Source organism: Perna viridis, chromosome 7 (assembly GCF_037379345.1).
Source record: "Perna viridis isolate PV_CMFRI_1.1 ecotype Kerala chromosome 7, ASM3737934v1, whole genome shotgun sequence".
Classification (NCBI taxonomy): Eukaryota; Metazoa; Mollusca; class Bivalvia; order Mytilida; family Mytilidae; genus Perna; species Perna viridis.
The window spans coordinates 41,523,499-41,541,590 of NC_142451.1; the positions used below are offsets into that span (position 1 = coordinate 41,523,499).

General features: G+C 35.0%; 2 protein-coding genes across 2 annotated transcripts; one reads left to right on the plus strand and one right to left on the minus strand.

Moving 5' to 3' along the window:
• Nucleotides 1–2,681: 2,681 nt before the first annotated feature.
• Nucleotides 2,682–9,559, minus strand: LOC148612743 (microfibril-associated glycoprotein 4-like). The gene is made up of 6 exons (XM_088594444.1): nucleotides 9,542–9,559; nucleotides 8,781–9,107; nucleotides 7,066–7,226; nucleotides 6,084–6,180; nucleotides 4,085–4,249; nucleotides 2,682–2,938 (listed from the first exon to the last, which is right to left on the minus strand). The coding sequence occupies exons 2-6, from the start codon at nucleotides 9,037–9,039 to the stop codon at nucleotides 2,691–2,693; spliced, it is 930 nt and encodes a 309-aa protein (XP_088450570.1). The 5' UTR covers nucleotides 9,040–9,107; nucleotides 9,542–9,559; the 3' UTR covers nucleotides 2,682–2,690.
• A 6,766-nt stretch (nucleotides 9,560–16,325) lies between these two features.
• Nucleotides 16,326–17,858, plus strand: LOC148612744 (uncharacterized). Its single transcript, XM_088594450.1, has 2 exons — nucleotides 16,326–16,409; nucleotides 16,641–17,858. Exon 2 carries the CDS (start codon nucleotides 16,746–16,748, stop codon nucleotides 17,691–17,693), a length of 948 nt encoding a protein of 315 aa, XP_088450576.1. The 5' UTR covers nucleotides 16,326–16,409; nucleotides 16,641–16,745; the 3' UTR covers nucleotides 17,694–17,858.
• The last annotated feature ends 234 nt before the right edge of the window (nucleotides 17,859–18,092 follow it).

The window sequence follows — 18,092 nt, forward strand, 5'->3', positions numbered from 1 at the left end:
ACGAGAGACGATATATGCAAGATACAATTTTCATAAGTTATGTAACCTTTCTCTTACGATTTATTAGTCCAAGAAATTATTTCACTGCCAGAAAACGGCCTATGGGCACATTTTTCTGACTCCAAGCCACCGATTTGTCACTTTATCTTCTTTATGCCACATGCTTGGTGAAGACGTGTAGTTATTACCCATTTAAAGCCGTAAGTGTTACTCAGTTGGGGATAGAATCCTCGACCTCCAACACTCCAGTCGAGCACGCTACCACAAGACCACCGAGGCGGTCAAGACCATAAGTACTGACAAACATATACGAGTTACATATGCTAAAAAATCTCATGTTGATTTTAATTAAATATTATCGAATTTATTGATTTAGTTACTATCATATTATAGTCACTTGATTTCAATATACATTTCAGCTAAGCAATATTTTCTCATTCATTTTAAGAAAAGTATATCAAAGTACTCATGTACTGAATCAATTTATATCGATCGCTTGAATTTTTACCACTCAAATAATCGTCAAATTGCAAAAATATGAGATAAAACAGGGATAAAAGGAAAGTACGGGAATCCAAATCAAGCGTATCTTTATTGTTGTAAATGGTTAATATTGCACTCTTTGATTTATTTTTAAATTCGCCATTCTTATTTCGAAGGACATTTCATAAACACAACAAAATTCGCGATGTATCGTAGAAGCAGTGCACCAGTTTGCGAAATATTCAGGTTCGATGATGGTTTACATGGTACACCTAGATGAATTAATACAAACCATTCAACATACTGCATACAACATAATTGAACTACAAACTACTAGTTGGCCTTTCCCAGTTTCTAAATTTTTTATTCGAAATTCAATTATAAGATCTTCAGGTCGAAACTCTCTGTCAAATAATTCAATCTTTAGCCACAATCGTTGAAATAAACCATGCCATAAGATACACGTCCCTCTCAACAAGCTACATTTCTCCGTAGTTGAGCTCAAGTCCTACAAGTCATCGCACAGACACCTGTGTGTCATATAAAAGCGCTTAGTTTCTAGGCACCTAGTTCCAGAGACATGTACATTAACATAAACACCAAAGTCTTCGAATGCATTTTCAACAATTATGTCGGGTTCAGGAAACACTCGCCATGCACTTATAAGGCCCTGAAGCACCTACAGCTATATCATTATAACACATGGCCAAATAGCCAAATAGAATTATTATTACAAAAAGCAATATCACCAGACCACAGACTAATACCATTCCTTAGAAATGCATTATCGAAATTCCTATGCCATCGTCTATAAGCAATTTTCATTTTTATTTGTCAACTACGGGCTTCCTATGTTACGAGACGGTAACCGTAATAAAATTACGATACAGTGGGTGCTAGGTCAGGGTGGTTTCAAGGGTTACGCTACCTTTTTGTTAAAAGTTTAGCAAACAAATGAGCAACAAATATTGGCCTGGAACTGGGAGTGTAGTCCTTGCCTGACCCGGGAACATCTTTCTTTATAAGTTTCTTCATCGGAACCAAAGCCCCCTTTTTGCAAATACTAGTATATGGATCCGCCAGGTCCTGCATGAAATTTCTGAAAGACAACATTTCCAATTGACACTCAGCATTGCTCTTTTTTATTTCTATGAACGATGACTATTTATAATCTCGCAGGGTTTTTATTTCTAGCTAAACATCAAATGGTTTATTATGCGTCTAAGAGTATTGTATTTTTAGGCGATATATTGAATATAAAATAAAGAACCATTTGTTTATCCTGGTAAATGCATAGAAATAAACAGGTACTGATGATATTAGAGGTCAACTTTTTTTTAATTGGATCGTTGTTATTACAAACGAATTTAATCATCATATTTAGTTCGCATTAAAAGTTGTTTATTGGGTTTGTTTATTGGCGTGAATAGCATAGAATTAAATATGACAAATTAAAAAAACCTATAAAGTGGACCTACACTAGTGTAACTATCTGCATTTGAACTTTAATGGGGTATGCCAGTGGGACTATTTTCCTGCGGTAGTATAAGATAATTTCAGATGTTAACAGGCTCCGGCGACTATATCAATATCAATTCTGACCTTCGATCTAAATTTATGAAAAGGTGAGAAAAAAATGCTTGTCCTCGTTTACCAAGGTTCGACTCGTATGCGACGAAATAAAATCTGTATAATAACAGCATTTGAACAGAACGAAATGCTAGTTACTGATAAAATTATTAGGAGAGCACCACCACAACAAAAAACCTGATCCGGCGTGAAATTTGACTTGTGCAGTGGCGGATCCAGAGGGAGGCAGTGGGTGGGTTGGCACGCCCCTTTTTATTTGAAAAATTTTCATGTGTAAAATTGACAAAAAATGACAAATAATGTCCTAGCACCCCAATTTTTCTGAGGAACTCCGGCTGCATCCCCTCCTTTTCAAAGTGTCTGGATCCACCCTGTTGTGTATGTGCAACTTGTACAGCAGGCCTTCTCGTGAACATGTATTTGTGATCTGCTGGAGTGCACTCCTATTTCTCAGAACGGAATATCTTTTTTGGTTTGATCTGAGGCATACAAAGGGATTTAATATCGGTAGAATGAACACCGTAATAATTCTGGGAGTTTAAAACCTGTTTCTCTGCGTTTACACTATAATTTTGTTAAGTTAATGATGGTTATAACACTTAATCAACTTGTCTTTGCTATAAAGGTTTTATTTTCATTTCTATCGTTTTTAAAGAGTATTTATAACCCTTCCAATGGAACCAGTTAACACCAATGGCTACAGTCTCGTGTTCACCCTTGAGGTACTCTCCGGTAGGATTGGCAAAATGACAGTTGTTGTACCAGAATCCTCCTTTAAATGATTTTGCACACGACCCAGATGCTTTGTCCATGTCGACGTCATGAGTAGAGAATTTCATGGTATTGTGCGGCGCCAGTGAATTACCTGAAAGAGGTAATAATAAAATCTAATTCGTTGCAGCTTCAGAAGAAAAGAACAATTTAATTGTATTTGGGTAAGGCTAAGATCCTGTATTTATTTAGGATCTCTCTGTTGAATTTCCCGCTCTGTCATTTAAATATTTACACAACCCTGTATCAAATAAAGCTGATTTTCTCTTTCGCCAATACTGTTTTTTTTCAGTATATTGGGAAAACAACAGCTTCGAACGCGAGCGAGTTAAGCATTTTAAAGCAATTTCGTTTCCAAAGAACACAAAATTGTTTAACATAACTTTAACAGCCTCTGATTTAGATTGATGACAAATGCTTCGATCGTCAGTGATCAATGCTTCCGCTGAAAATTTAAGTCAACGATGAACGATGACGGCTTTGAACGGTCCGCATATAATTAAAAAATGGTGAAAATTCAAACCTCAGACATGACTGCAGAAAAAAAGTTTTGCATTTCAGATGACGTTTGCTCTTCTCAAATATCAAAGGAATATGTTCAGAAAATATCAAAATCAGCCCCAAAAACTAAAGTATTTCAAATAAATTTGGAAATTGCATAATTTACTAATTGAATATGTGCCTTTCGTGAAAAACAAAGTTTCTTTGCTGTTAATGCATGTGTTGCACTAAAATTGTTGAGGTAAATAACGCAAATTTTGAAAATCTAGCCGAATTGTATTAAAATAGTTTATTTCATGGGACATTTTTATGCAGAAAATATCGAGCGCATTTATCGAATTCTTTGATATTTCTACAAAAATAGCCTTCTGTACCATCACAACTCCTGACAAAAGATTTTGTTGTTCATAGCTTGCGCTCTATATGTTTGGATTAAAAAAACTACCCATAATCGTCATATTTTTGTGAAAATTCTTCGAAAACTGCGTAGATGTAGAGTTTTGTGCCCTCCTTATGACAAAATTATCACGCAACAGCATGTATTTTCTGTATATTAGTATTCAGATAGTAATTTAGCTTTAAAATAGGCAAATAGTAAATTTGAAAAAGTAAGTTGAAACTTTAGCAAAATAGTAGGCCAGAAACTAGTGTTAGTGAATTTACCCCTTTTGGAAGCTATCAATTTATCCATACGTTTCACTCCACCCTACACCATGCTTATATGTTCATACATACATACCGGCATCTCCAGAGTAACCTGAGACGGTCAGTTGATAACCAGTAGCGCCACTGCCAACAGCGAACACTTTGTACTTGGCAAACCGAATTTCTCCCTCAAAATCCGACATATCAACTCTCAGCTGATACCAGCCTTGCTTCGTTATGGTATGCAGCAGTTCGTTACCTGTAAGTAATGGCAAACATTAGTACTTAGTATTGAATACATGTGTCATTCAATAGAGGCCTGGCATGCGTTAATCAATGTAGAAATAACAAGCGCAGGTTCCGAAAAATGGGAGTTCCAAACTAATATTTACTCATTTTTACTCAGATTTTGTACAAAAATAATGTTTTATACCAAAATGTTGGATTTCAACTCCTGGAATCCCAACCTGGATCCTAAACTGAATACTGATCCAATGCCTAAAATCAGTAAATCTTCTCTGACAACAAAAGATGGAATTTAGTTAGAGTTTTCATATCATTAAAATATTTATAGACATGTATAAGTCACTATTTGTGTCGTAACCATTGTCGCACCAAGTACCACTCCAGCTAAGAATCATGTACATTATAATACGTGATTGGAAAGCCTATATATTTTTGATATTTTGTTAATTTGTTATAGTAAACAGAAATTAACAAGTGGCTTCATTATCGTATGGAGACATAAACTATAAGAATTTATCGTAGAATTCATAAATAAGGGATGCACTTAGCTGCGTCACTTACACTAAAATACAATAGAAACTATTGAATTTTCGATATGAGTTACGTATCTTAATACACATTTCATCTTAAATATCCATAAAGCAACTTAATAACGAAGATGAGAATGCGTAGCTTTTTGTGGTGTTTCATACATTACAGAATTTGCATGATTCTTACAAAGACTGCTACTTAAAACCGCCCAAGCGTGAATGATTGATATTTTAATTATAGTTGCGAAACTGACTTACATGTAACAATTAACACTATTTTTTTCACTTTGTTCGATTTAAAAAGGTGTCTGACTAATTATAGACTACAGTACGTGCCTGTGTGTGATTACTGCGCGTTTGTATCCACGGATATACCGATCGAATTGCAAATTCTTTAAAGCCGAAGTCACTCAGTGCAGACGGTACGAAACTATAAATTTCTTATTTCTACATGACGTTTTACTAAAACTTTGAACCAAGTAGTTCAGATTTTGATAATGCAAATATAATATACAACGTACTGTCAAATGGGTCGGCTTTATTTTAAACAAAACTCAACATTTTGGGTCGTGTAACTTGACAATACAAGGACACTTAAATAAAATATGTTTTATTTAGCTGATACTCCACAGACAATAATAGGCTAGGCTTAACTTCTCATTTGTAAAAAATATCAATGAACTTTTTTAAATTAAATTTTGTTTTCAGACCAATCACAACTGTGACTGCTTGATAACATGATTCGTGCACAATGCCTGCACCCGACGGTACTGTTAGTGTTTTTTGTTATAGGGTCATGTGATTGGTTTTTTTTACATCCTCCGCTTTGAAGGAGACTCGTATATACTGTTCATTGTATCCGTCCTTTCACGTCATTTTTGGTTTCAGTTTATCAAAGCGAGTCGACATTGTGTCTTTATATAGGTGCATGTATGCCATATTATGGAATTTGATTTTAGACTGAAGCGACATCAACGTCCTGTTTGACGAGTCATGTTATATTAAGGTTATATTTTAAATATGCATGTGGCTTTATTCTTTCACCCACGTCTTTTTTTTTTTTGTCTTTTGTTGTTTATTTTTATTTTGTTTTTGTATTTTTTTTTGCGTTGTTGTATGGATTTGTTTATCGTTTACGAAAGTTTTTTTTTCAATGTGTTCTTTTTGAACCATCATTGTTTTTACAAGTATTTTTTATTGACATAACAGTACTTCACATTTGTGTTCATGCAACAGTAGAACATGAATTGTGTCAGTAGAGCGTGAATTGTGTCAGAAGAGCGTGATTTGTATCAGTGACCAGTCTAGTATATTTACCTATCCAAAATTCTTTGTTGATGTCCCCAAAACCTGCAAGATAAGTATCCCAGTCCTGGCTGAAATCTGTACTTCCGTCCAGTCTCCGTTGGAATACCTAAAATTCATACAATGAACTAATTAGCACTGTACCACAGAAAAAAAAAACATTCAGCTCCCCTATGGTATACAATAACAATATACAGTGAAAACTGTCTAAACCAAATCCCGAACAATAGGAAAACCTGTCAAAACCAGTCCCTTATATCAATTTATGTGTAGATTGAACCTTGGTAAACCAAGCAACTATCGATGATTGAGGGTTTTTACAGTCGAACTATCCTTACGGATCTCGCACGACCGTCACTAAAGGGGATTCTGTTGGTAGATATCTGCTAGTAGTTTGAGGTAGCGGAGCCCAGCCTTCGGAATACCTGACCGAAGAACTCAGTCTGGGTATGTCCCACTAGCGACTGGGCTGCTCTGTTGACGCCCTGACCCGAGAGCGTTTCCCCACTGTAACTATTTGGGAGTACGTACGTCAACGTGTAGAGTGGAACAATTATCTAAACCTAATCAATTTAAATGTCTTCAAGGGGTTCGGTTCATACAGTTTTTACTGTAGTCGATTACTATAACTTTTTAAGAAGTAGTAACATTTTGAGACAACCTAACCGTCTTAAAAATGAAGGTTAACACTTGAAATTTACTTGCTAGAACATTAATAAAGAAATTCAACATCAGATACCTAACATAGTACCCGTGATTATTCTGCATGTTTCGTACTTGGCAACCCAATTTATTTCCGAGATTTTGTGAAATTAAAAATATATGTATATATCAAATTCTAAAAATAACTTACATGTTAATAAAAAAAAACATTTGACAATTCACATATTTTCTTAACTTCTATATGTACATCAATGTACGAATGAAAGATTCATCATACATATGTCTATAAAGTGAATCACATTGTACACATGATACTCTAATAAATACGCACCAACCAACCACCATTGTCAGTGGTCATATCACAGTATACTTCAACTCCTCGTTTTACGCCCTCGGGGTATATTTTATATGTACCAGACTTCTCCTCGCCCATGAGCTGAATATCATAGCAGTCTCTAGGTGGCTCATCATTTCCGGAATGAGAGGTAGAAACTGTCGGGAAAAGAAAGCAGATGTTGATGATGTTGATCATTAAGTACCAGTCCATATAAAATTAAGGCAGTGACTATGATTGAGGTGATTCATAGCGTAGAAACGATTATTTTTTTTTCGGTCTAGATTTTTACATAATAATAGTCATGTCTGTTTTGAGGAAATCATTTTAAAATTAACCATATCAACAACGATAAATCTTGCAATATGCCAATTTCATACACAATCTATATAATTATTACTAACGAATGACGAACTGAAAGTGGTTATGTTGTCTGTATGTGTTTTCCGAAAAAGAAAGTATCGAAACTTGTTTTTTTTTTACATGCATAAATCACCTCATGTCTGATTTTTATAATAAAAAACTGCTACTTAAGATGTGCATTGAGGTAGACTACAGAAGTCTTATAATCTGTTACAACCAATTATGAAAAGTAAATTGTATGGCCCTAAAAGGCTTCCGTAGTAGACACTATTGGTGTTAACTACTGTATCACAATTTAAGCAATCTCCTTGACAAAATGAGTTATCTAAGTTATGAAGATAAAATGTTATCATCTTCTTTGACGAGTATTGAATTAATTGCCGGGTATTAAAATCAATATTAAGTAGAAGATTGAAATTTGACACATAAAACAATTATTAGATGTTGCGCAACGTTTGTTTGTAAATATAAATCTATCTCAAGATAGACGACCGTCTATAGCAAAGACTTAGTGAGATAATACGTACATGTAGCCACTGAGTCTGCTATATTACTTTGAGTTAAGTCACGCAAAGTTTTTTCCCCAATTCAAGGCATTATGCACATATATATACCAAGTTAAAAAAAAAACAAAACAAAACAAAAAAACATCATCACTTAAATGGGGCACGAATGTTTAGGCAATTTCTGTCTGTGTTTGGGCAATTTTACAGGCAGTACATGATATCCTTATCTAGTAAATAACTGACTCAGATACTTAAGTCTCCAAAACTCGATCAGGGGCGGAACCGTGTCATATGAATAAATCCAGAAATGCAAGGGTTTCAGGCTATCTTTGCTTACTTTTCCTCAAACTGCAAACAGTTAACCAAAGGAGGGTCGAACCCACAGAACCCTTCTGCGATCACCTGGGCTGAGTTTATTAATTAATAGATAGTTTTATTATTACAGAAGAAACAAATGATTGCATGTCGTGGGGATGAAAGTGATAGGAGCCATCTACACGTAATATTTAAAGAAACCGTGTCAAGCTAGTGAAGTTTATGGTATTCATAATAGATATAGGACCTCTTACGTTGACAGAAAAGAGTGAAGTTATAAATAATCCATAATCATTTTCAAATTTTAGAAGACTTAACATGCATACGGTATCGTATACAGGATTATATAACAACTAATCTGTACATAGCTTTTACCAGAATACTGCATATGTCCACAATGTCAACAAAACTTAATTAAGATTGGTAACAATATTTCCCACGCTTAACGTAGGGTTCTTAAACTCGTGTGATAGTAATATTTTTCAATTTTAAATAGTTAATCAACCGAAATAATGACGGAAGCTTTACCTGGTTGTACAATCGGTTGTTCCTGTCCTTTACTTGTCTCCAAGTCATGTAACGTTTGGACCAGGTTCTTCACTTCCACTCCCAGAAGGTGTGTTTGATACCATACTCCAGCTGTTATCGCCGTCGATACCAGAACTATGACCAATAACACGGAGTTGGTGCCTTGTGGTGTGTCTGGTGTTGATTTCTTGTCCGCGGGCATTTCATGGCCGTTACCCACCTGTATTTTGTGTTCCCTTTCTTCTTTACTCTCCTCCATTCATATTCATACGTGTTTCGATGTGTATCTGATTGATGCGATAATTTTCATATGCGTTCAGTTCCTGTCTATTGTGGAAAATCAGTTAGGTATTTAAACTTTCAATTGAACATGCGATAAAATTTTTAATACATTTGGGTGTGTACGTCAAGGTCTATTGATACATAAAATGACGACAAATCTTTATAGCTTCGATATTTTCCCAATTTTTAAAATATATGTATACGTATTTACGATTGGAAGATCGACATAAAAGCTATTTAAAAAAAGGACAAGGAGAATTTTTTTCAGTATTTTGTTCATAGAAAAGTATTCTAGTGCAACAATTACGTTGCGAATCGCCGATTATATAATTCGGGAAGAATAGGTGTTATTTTATGAAATTAAAAACTGGAACAATGATGAAAAGATAATGATACAATTTTAACCGAAACCAAAGATTCAAAGTTTTCATTTTGGGTGCCGAAGATGAATTTTTCAACGATTTGTTTTCCGCGCTTACCCTTTTCTAGCTGTCTACATACACTTTCTGTTTAGTTGTGCAAAAGACAAGCCCTTCTGGTTTGCAGTCTACTTTTGTTAATTCTTTAAAAAGTTTTATCGTAACATGGTCATGTGGTCTTCACGGGTTGGTTTACTACAGTTTAATGCAGGATCGATATTTACGGCTTGAGATATGAATGTTTGTATTTTGTCTTGTTTTGTTTGTTTTTGTTTTGGTTTAAATTTGTCTGCTTTTTCCTTCCCTAAAGCTCAAAAGCGGTAATTTCCTACTTCACTTTAGCATATAATGTCTCTGATAATGTCCTTGAAGTATACTTCCCCAAGTACAACATATAATGTATCTGATAATGTCTTTGAAGTATCCTTCCGCAAGAATAACATACAAGGTCTCTGATAATGTCCTTGAAGTATACTTCCCCAAGTACAACATACATGTCGTCATCAAACGGACTCTCAATCTCATCGTCAATTGATGACCAGGCAATTTTATCCCTTTCCTGTTGTCTTGTTTTGATGTAACCGAGAACACTCTCCAGGGTGCATGTTGGTCCCCTTCATCTTTCCTTTCTGTTGGACGGCTTTGTCCACGTCTTCTTTGCTTCATGTTGCTGGTTTTGGTGCTTCCTAGAAAAAATTTGATCGTTGTTGCGAATGTTAGTCACCCTACTCAACTTTCACAAAGTTCATATTGTTATCAATAGTCTAACGTGGTTACACTGTAAATAACACTATAACAAAATAATTGAAGGTTACAGACCACCAATTCAACCAATGAGCATTTGGAACGTAGGCAAAAATAGTCCTACGCAGAAATTACCCCTGTTCCTCATAGTGCTGTGAAAAAAGTTTTCATCTCATTTAAAAAATTTAAACAGTTTCTTAAAAGGAAAAACATTTCTGTACATTTTATAGGTGCATTTTGCTTCTTGTGATGTGAAGCCTGATCTCCATAATGATTTCTAAATATACCCCTATCTTGTGAAAACACTGGGATTTCCCATGCTATTTATAGACACTTCACTTCCGATGACCAGTACTGCACTGCAAGTCTGCTAACCCCACATGCCATTCTGAGGATTGTGAGCTGACATATGTAGAATCATGCTGATATATAGTCCTCTGCAGGTTAAAGTTAAGGTAAAGTCCAGAGAAGCCATTGAATATTGTGAAATTAGCATAGAAGCCTATGGGAAGTGGAATTAGTGGTTTCTAGCCTGAAAATGATAGCACTTTCCGTATATCCGTTACATCTTTCATTTCGTGCATTATAAAGCAAGAACCTCGTCGCCTCTAGGAGATAATTCGACTGTCTTTGTTTAATTAAAAAAAAACCTGGGAGCCCAGAATTTTACCGAGCTAACCTACTTGAAGTAAAATGGCCAATCCTTATTATGTTAATATGTATTTATAAACATGTGCATAATTCAATTATTGATTTCAGTAAATGGAGTTTTCTGGACGATGCAAATACATTCACCCTACCGGCGCACCTGGACTATGCTCCAGTTTTAAGTGGAGTCCGAGTTTCTCATTTACTTTTGTTACTTTGTATGTATTATTTTAGTTACTTTATATTCATTTTGTGTTTGTCTGTTTTTCATGTCTGGTCTTTGTCCCTGGATTTACATTCCTTTGATTTCCGCTAGAATCTTGGTTTCATTGGTTACTCTTTTAAGACAAAACGTATGTATGTTCAAATTTGCTCTTTCGGCAATACCAGTCTGCGTCCATACTTGCTCCTCGGCCAATACAAGTATGTGGCCACACTTTTTTATTAGAAAATTAATTCACATAGTCTGTCAAAATGAGCATAGTCTTGTGTAGAAAATTACAGAACCCCTGACCATTGTTCACAGTTACTGACGAAACGGAGATTTTTATTATTATTATTATTATTGACGCATTTGGTGATAGAGGAGACTCTTTCGAACACATCTGAATGAGTTGTATTTTTCAGATGTTTTAGTTTCAGTTTCGCCGGCCCCGTGCATGTCCGGGTGTTAAAAGAATAGGCCTGCAGCAGCGCTAAGCTTATCGTAAAAGGCGACTAAATAGTGCTCAGAACCCTAGCCGGGGGCTAGGGCACTCTGCCCACAGAGCAACTGGGATGTGTGCCCCAGGTGGTGGAATGGGGTGACCCTGGCGTGTTACGTGCTGGGGTTGTCAGGCTATAATACGGAAAACCTGACCGCAATCCATAGTGGTGCACCGTGTTGGGAAAGATGCCACGTTCCTCTCACATTAAAGAACTCTACTGTGGTATTCTCCCGGAGTAGGAACCATAGGGCTCCGCCACAAGAGGCCAAATTGCCCGACCCTACCCACCTCTCCCTATTCCCAGTGGCAATCAAAATTTGTCGACCCCATTGTCCTTGTGTCCCATCCCTTTTTCATTTCATCATCATTTCATGTTCATTTTATCATCAATTTCATGTTCATCGTCTGAATATAGCTGAAATATTGCTGCTCGGACGTTAAACCCCAAGAAACAAACAAACAAACAGTTTCGCCGTATTAACTGCACATGTTGATTTTTTTTAATCATTAAAACAACTCCACTCATTTGATTCCAAATTTCACAGACGTGAGAACGGATAGCAGAATAATTGTATAGGTAGCTGCGAAACGTAGCTCTAACTGTTTTTTTTTTTTTGTTTTGTTTTGTATTTTTTTAACGTTAGATCGCAAAATCAGAAAAAAAAGAACAAGAGCTACGATTTCGCATCTATAGTATAGCTAGAGTCTTGTTAGAGCAATAGGGTTAGTATAATATTCTAGTTAGTGTAACATCCTAGATTTAAAAAAAAAACTAGGCCTAGAGGTGTCTCCATCACCTGCTACCTCATCACTACGTAGGTTTTAAAGTCTCCCACTTTCGGCGGGAGTTTCCCTATATTTTTTCGGGAGATTTAGCCATATTTGGTCACTATGATGCGACTGAGGCGCCCCTCAATTTCCAAGGATGGGGCAACGGGCGTGTGAAATGTATAGTAGTTTTTTGTAATGAATGTGTATGGCATTCGGCATTCTTTGAACCTATTTACCTATACTAATAAATTCTGCATGAACAAATGACGTGTCCTCCTTAGACTGTTGAATTAGTGCAATAGAAAACCATCCCCTGGTTGGCAATTTATGTATGTGCAATGTGTTTGTGTATGTAAAAGTTTTTTTTTTATTCATAGCCATGTATTTTAAACTTTCTAATACAATGTATTATATTTGTTACAATGGTGGATCTATGGTTTGAAATCCCCTTAAATTTGCAAAGATAATGCTGTTTAATTTAATATGAAAAAAACACTTGCTCAAATAAAACCTGGAACATCCGCATTTGATGGATCCTTTAATCAATTGGCTGATTCTGTTATCGTTTTATAGATTTGTCAAAAGATTTATGAGTCAGATCTGATAAAGGCAAGTAGATAACGATTAATGCCGTTATCTGATTTTCTGGAAACGCAAGTTTTCTCTTTCTTTTTGTATCTCAAATACATGAATATTTGACATTTTAAAATTTTCGTCATAGAGCTTACTCAAATTAAAAAAAGACATTCAAAATGTCTGAATCGTTGCAAGCCAGCTTTCTTTGCAATTTACTTCACATTTTGATGTATAAGTTATGATTGGTATTTTTGCAAAACATTAAGGTATCTATAGGCACACTGAAAAGAAATTGATGTTTCAAATTTTCAGACGTTTCCAGATCTTTTTGGCGAGATTTGAAAGCTTTTTTACAGGTATATGTTAAGGCAGATCCCTGCGTCAGTAAATGTGATATTCATCATAATTTCACACTTCGATTAAAATGTCAACACCGGTACTCATTTTGGGCATTCTATGGGTCTCAGCTACAACTATGGTAGTTCAATGTTGTGATTCGGCAGACAAATTACAAAGGAACCGCAGAAGTACCTTTCAAAACATGGAGTGTGCGGCAGTGATAAGAAAGAACGGAATGTCACTGTTAAATAAAGGTATTCAAAAAATTGATTCATCCATTACTTTTCAGGATTATTTTATAATGCTTTGAAAGACTTGTATGAATACAATGATTGACGAAAGATACTAAAGATGACAAAACATGGCCTAAGACACGTTAGCACCAAAAAGTATGCAGTACCACAATTCTTGAACAGATCTATCCCTATATTTGAAACAGAATACATACATTTTTATTCAACACCATCTGTCTACAAGCTTTTGAATAAGAGTCTAAGAAAACATGACTGTACACAAAAAGTGTTATCGGACAAAGAGAGCCATCGCACCTTTCAGTGCTGTCTTGATAGCTGTTCTCATGTATTGGCCAATCTTGACAAAAGAGAAGGGGCTAACTTATCGGAGAATAAAATTAGATGAAAACGACATAGATTCGTACAAAAACGGTATAACATTTGTTTGGAATCATTTCGTGTCGACTACTCGACAAAGATCGAGAACCTTTCCTGGAAATGTCGAGTTTATTACGAACAACGGAAACAATGGCGAATCAATTCTTAATTCAAGAAGGGTGCGACCGTATGTCTGGAAGCATTGGCTAGATGAAGTAATATATTGACCTGTATGCCTAAATTTAAATGTAATTTCATGCAAATATGTCAGAAAACAGACACAGAACCTAATATACATCAGCCTGTTGTGGATCCATGGGGGTGGGTAGACCACCCTTTTCGTGAAAAAAAAAATGTTTATTTCATGCTAAAAGAAGGGCACAAATGAGCAACTGTTTGCCTGGAATCCCCAAACATCTCTGGACCCTCCTTTGATCAGTTTTGTAGGTAAAGAAACAAAATATTAAGATAATGAAAGTCCTAAATCAGAATACAAACAAATCTTTTTGATTGATTTTATGTGTGCATATAATAATATAATTGACAATGTGAGCATTTGCCCAACATGTAAAATAAAATCACATTTCACACGTAATAACATCAGTTTGCTGCAAAATAAATAACAAACTTAACAAAAAAAATACGCCGCTTGAAAACTGTATAACTCTGCAACACTCTATAGCAATAAGATTGCCTCAAGTAGAAAGAGTAAAGAAGGGAACCAAGGTTATAGCGGTAATCAAAAGAATGTAAGTCTTGCTAATACTTGCAAGTTTAGAAATAAACGTAAAATAAGGTTATATGTGATGGCAATATGCCGAGTGCTAAATTTAGAAAATCAAACTATATATTTAATTAAGGTAGATCATACCTAATTATTTTTGTATTAATATTTTTTTCTATTTTCCTTTTACCTTGAACGAACATACAGTAAAATTTTAATAAAAAAAAGTACATTTATCTGGCACTCTTACATACATGTATTTCAAAACCAGAATTGGGGTTAACCAAACTTTTTCTCATATAATATTTAAGAAGCAGTCTTTGTAAGAATCGTGCAAATTCTGTAATATGTGATATATGTACACCCCCAAAAAGGCTACATATTTTTTGTTAATAAGTTGTATTATAGGTCTATTGTATGAAATGCATTATTATTCATTCCAATCCATTTGCTCTCAGGAGATAATTCACATAGAAAATTCAATAGTTTCTATTGTTTTTCATGTGAAAGTTTCATCCAATTCCATTTAGTGGTGTGGGAGGAGTAACGGATTAAGTGTGGGTCTCCCCTTGTGTAACAGAAGGAAGTACACGGGTAAAAGGACAGACAAAGTGTTTGTAAAGTTTGCCTTTTAAAAATATTGATAGGTCAAATTTAGTTGAAATGCACTATGGAAAAATGGTGGGAAAATTTTCCCGCACTTTTTCCTTATATAAGCAGTCAAAAAATATCTATGTCACAGATGCTTCAGGATAAATTTAAATAGTTGTTCAGTTGTTTTCTAGATGTATTAAATATATATTAGGCAAAAAAGACCAAACAGAAAATTATGATGTGCCACCCATTGCCTGATTCTTACACAGAATGGTACTTAACGTTTCACCGGGTTGATTATATTGTAATTTTGTTGTTCAGTAAAAAAACGAACATAAACAAAAACAATTTTGCTAATTCTAACAAGGTAAACAGACAAGTCAATAAAAACAATAACCATCACAATAAACAACAATTTTGTTGAAGGAGGTAGACCTAGGGTAAGGGACATAACTCATGAAGTCAGTGATATGTTTGTATTATATCCAATTTTACAAAAGCCTATCAAGCTTTCATTTGACACAGAATCAGTCTAAGTTACTTTGATGCTTACATGACATTGATGTAAAATGCTGAATACAACCGTTCCAATGATTTTAAGAGTTGTGTCCCTTACCCTAGGTCTACTGTCTTAAATTGTGAAATTTTAAACCATCAATGAAATGAATGTATATCATAGGACTAGATAATAATATCACCTTAAACTGTATCTGCTCTAATTTTACTCTTGAACCCATTACTTCGGTGAGTATTCTTTTGAAACATGATTATCTCTTAATGACTAACTGCTCTAATTTACAAACTCTAGCAAAAGATTGTCATACAGAGTACATATCTGTGTACAGTCTAACCATAATTCATTATTCACGAATTAAACATACAAGAGAAGATGTAGTCTGGGTACAGTTTGATAAGTAATCTCAAATTGATTTTTTTCATTTAATTCCTGACTTTCCCCCAAATGTTGGATTGCTAATAATCTTTTTGGTTGAATATTGAGTTGATGGGGTCAACCAGAGTCTTAATGATATAAAAGAATCTGTCATTTTAGAAACATGTATTTTGTATAAAATTTGGACAAAAATCGAATTATAGACTGGTACACCTGTTTTTTTTTAAATTAAGTTTGACCCGCAACTGCATTGGCTAATAAAGTTATCTTTTTATCGATTTTTCAAAAGATTATGATCGTCAATGGTTTTCTTGACTAGAACGTAAGTATTCACTTTCGTTTTAGAAGTATAACTTGTTTTCGAAATCTTTCCTTTAAGATTTCCGTCAAAGAGCTTATTTTACTTATTCTTTTTCTAAAAAAAGACGTACAATGTCGGAATCGTTACAAGCCAGTTTTCTGTGTCAATCATTTCACATTTTGTCGTTACGTTATATACGCCCCGATGATACTTTGAGCACACTGAATAGAAATTGAAATATCTAATTTCCAGGTTGTGAGACTTTTTGATGATTTTAAAGCACACTGGTCTTCGGAAAGGAAATTCCGTGTCCCAGTAAACGTGACATTTCATCATAATTTACACCCTCCGCTAGAAATGGGAATACGGGGATATGTTTTGGGTATTTTATGCCTAGTATCTATGATTATGGAACGTGGTAATTCAACAAGCGTACTACGTAGAAGCCGAAGAAGTACCTATCAAAACATGGAGTGTGCGGCAGAGATAAGAAAGAACGGGATGTCGCTTCTGAATGCAGGGATTAACAAAATTGATTCATCCATTAAAATTACCGGACGATTTTACTATGCCCTGGAAGACATATATAAATACAACAACAGACTAAGAATATTTAATGTAACAAAACAGGGCCTTGAGCACATAAGCACCAGTAAATATGCAGTACCACATTTCGATAATGTCTCTCTACCATTTGAGGCAAAATACGTTTACTTGTATACAACAAAATCTGTGTATAGCCTTTTGAATAGGAGTCTCCGAGAACATGATTGTACACATAAAGTGTTATCCGACGAAGAGAAAGCCATCGCACCTTTCAGTGCTGGCTTGATGGCCGTTCTCATGTATTGGCCAGCCTTGGAAAAAGATAGCGGACTAACTTATCGGAGAATAAACTTAGATGAAACATATATAAATTCGTACAAAAACGGCATAACATTTGTTTGGAATCAGTTTGTGTCGACTACACGACGGAGATCACGAGCCTTTGATGGAAATATCGAGTTCATTACCAACAACGAAAACAATGGTGACTCCATTTTTAGTCCAAGAAGAGTGCAAAAATATGCCTGGGATCAGTCGCTTGATGAAGTAATATATTGCCCTGGAGCTGAATTTATGGTAACAGGAAAGGCGTTTGACAAGTCTAAAAATATAACTATAATACAACTCAAGTATTTACCATTTAGTTTCAGTCCTAAAAAAGGTACAACGTCTGCTGACCCGAGTACTGGCATCAGGCATTGTGCTGGCACAGCTGTGCATGTTCTCTTTCCATTCATTGTGGTATTATTTCGCAAGTAGAACAGTGAGAAAAAGTATGAAGTTTTTCATAATTAAATCCAAACTTGCAATACTTTTCACTTCATTATACAACATATTTATGTTTTACCATTGACTTAAATATACAATGTGTATTACATGTCTCTGGATTTACCAAATAAAGCTTATCCAAGATAATAATATAAATTTTGTTCTTTACATTTGGTAATCAAAAGAAATTGAATTGAGTAATATTAATTATTAATGCTCGTTTCTAAAATACTTGGTACTCAAGCAATGAATGCAATAGGCTGGCAAGCATGCTGCTTTCCAACATGGTGCGATCCTTACCTTAAAGGCACAGAATTCCAACTCTTTACTTCATTGGTGTAAAGAGAGAAAAAAAATTGAAAGAAAAGCTAACAAAAACCCTGGTATGTG

Bases quoted from the DNA above. Each gene is read 5' to 3' on its own strand.
- LOC148612744 (XM_088594450.1), top strand. From the start codon at position 16,746: ATGGGAATACGGGGATATGTTTTGGGTATTTTATGCCTAGTATCTATG.
- LOC148612743 (XM_088594444.1), bottom strand. From the start codon at position 9,039: ATGGAGGAGAGTAAAGAAGAAAGGGAACACAAAATACAGGTGGGTAAC. The intron at 7,227-8,780 runs GTAAAGCTTCCG...TTTTCCCGACAG, and splicing joins ACAACCGATTGTACAACCAG to TTTCTACCTCTCATTCCGGA. The intron at 6,181-7,065 runs GTGCGTATTTAT...TATGAATTTTAG, and splicing joins CTGACAATGGTGGTTGGTTG to GTATTCCAACGGAGACTGGA.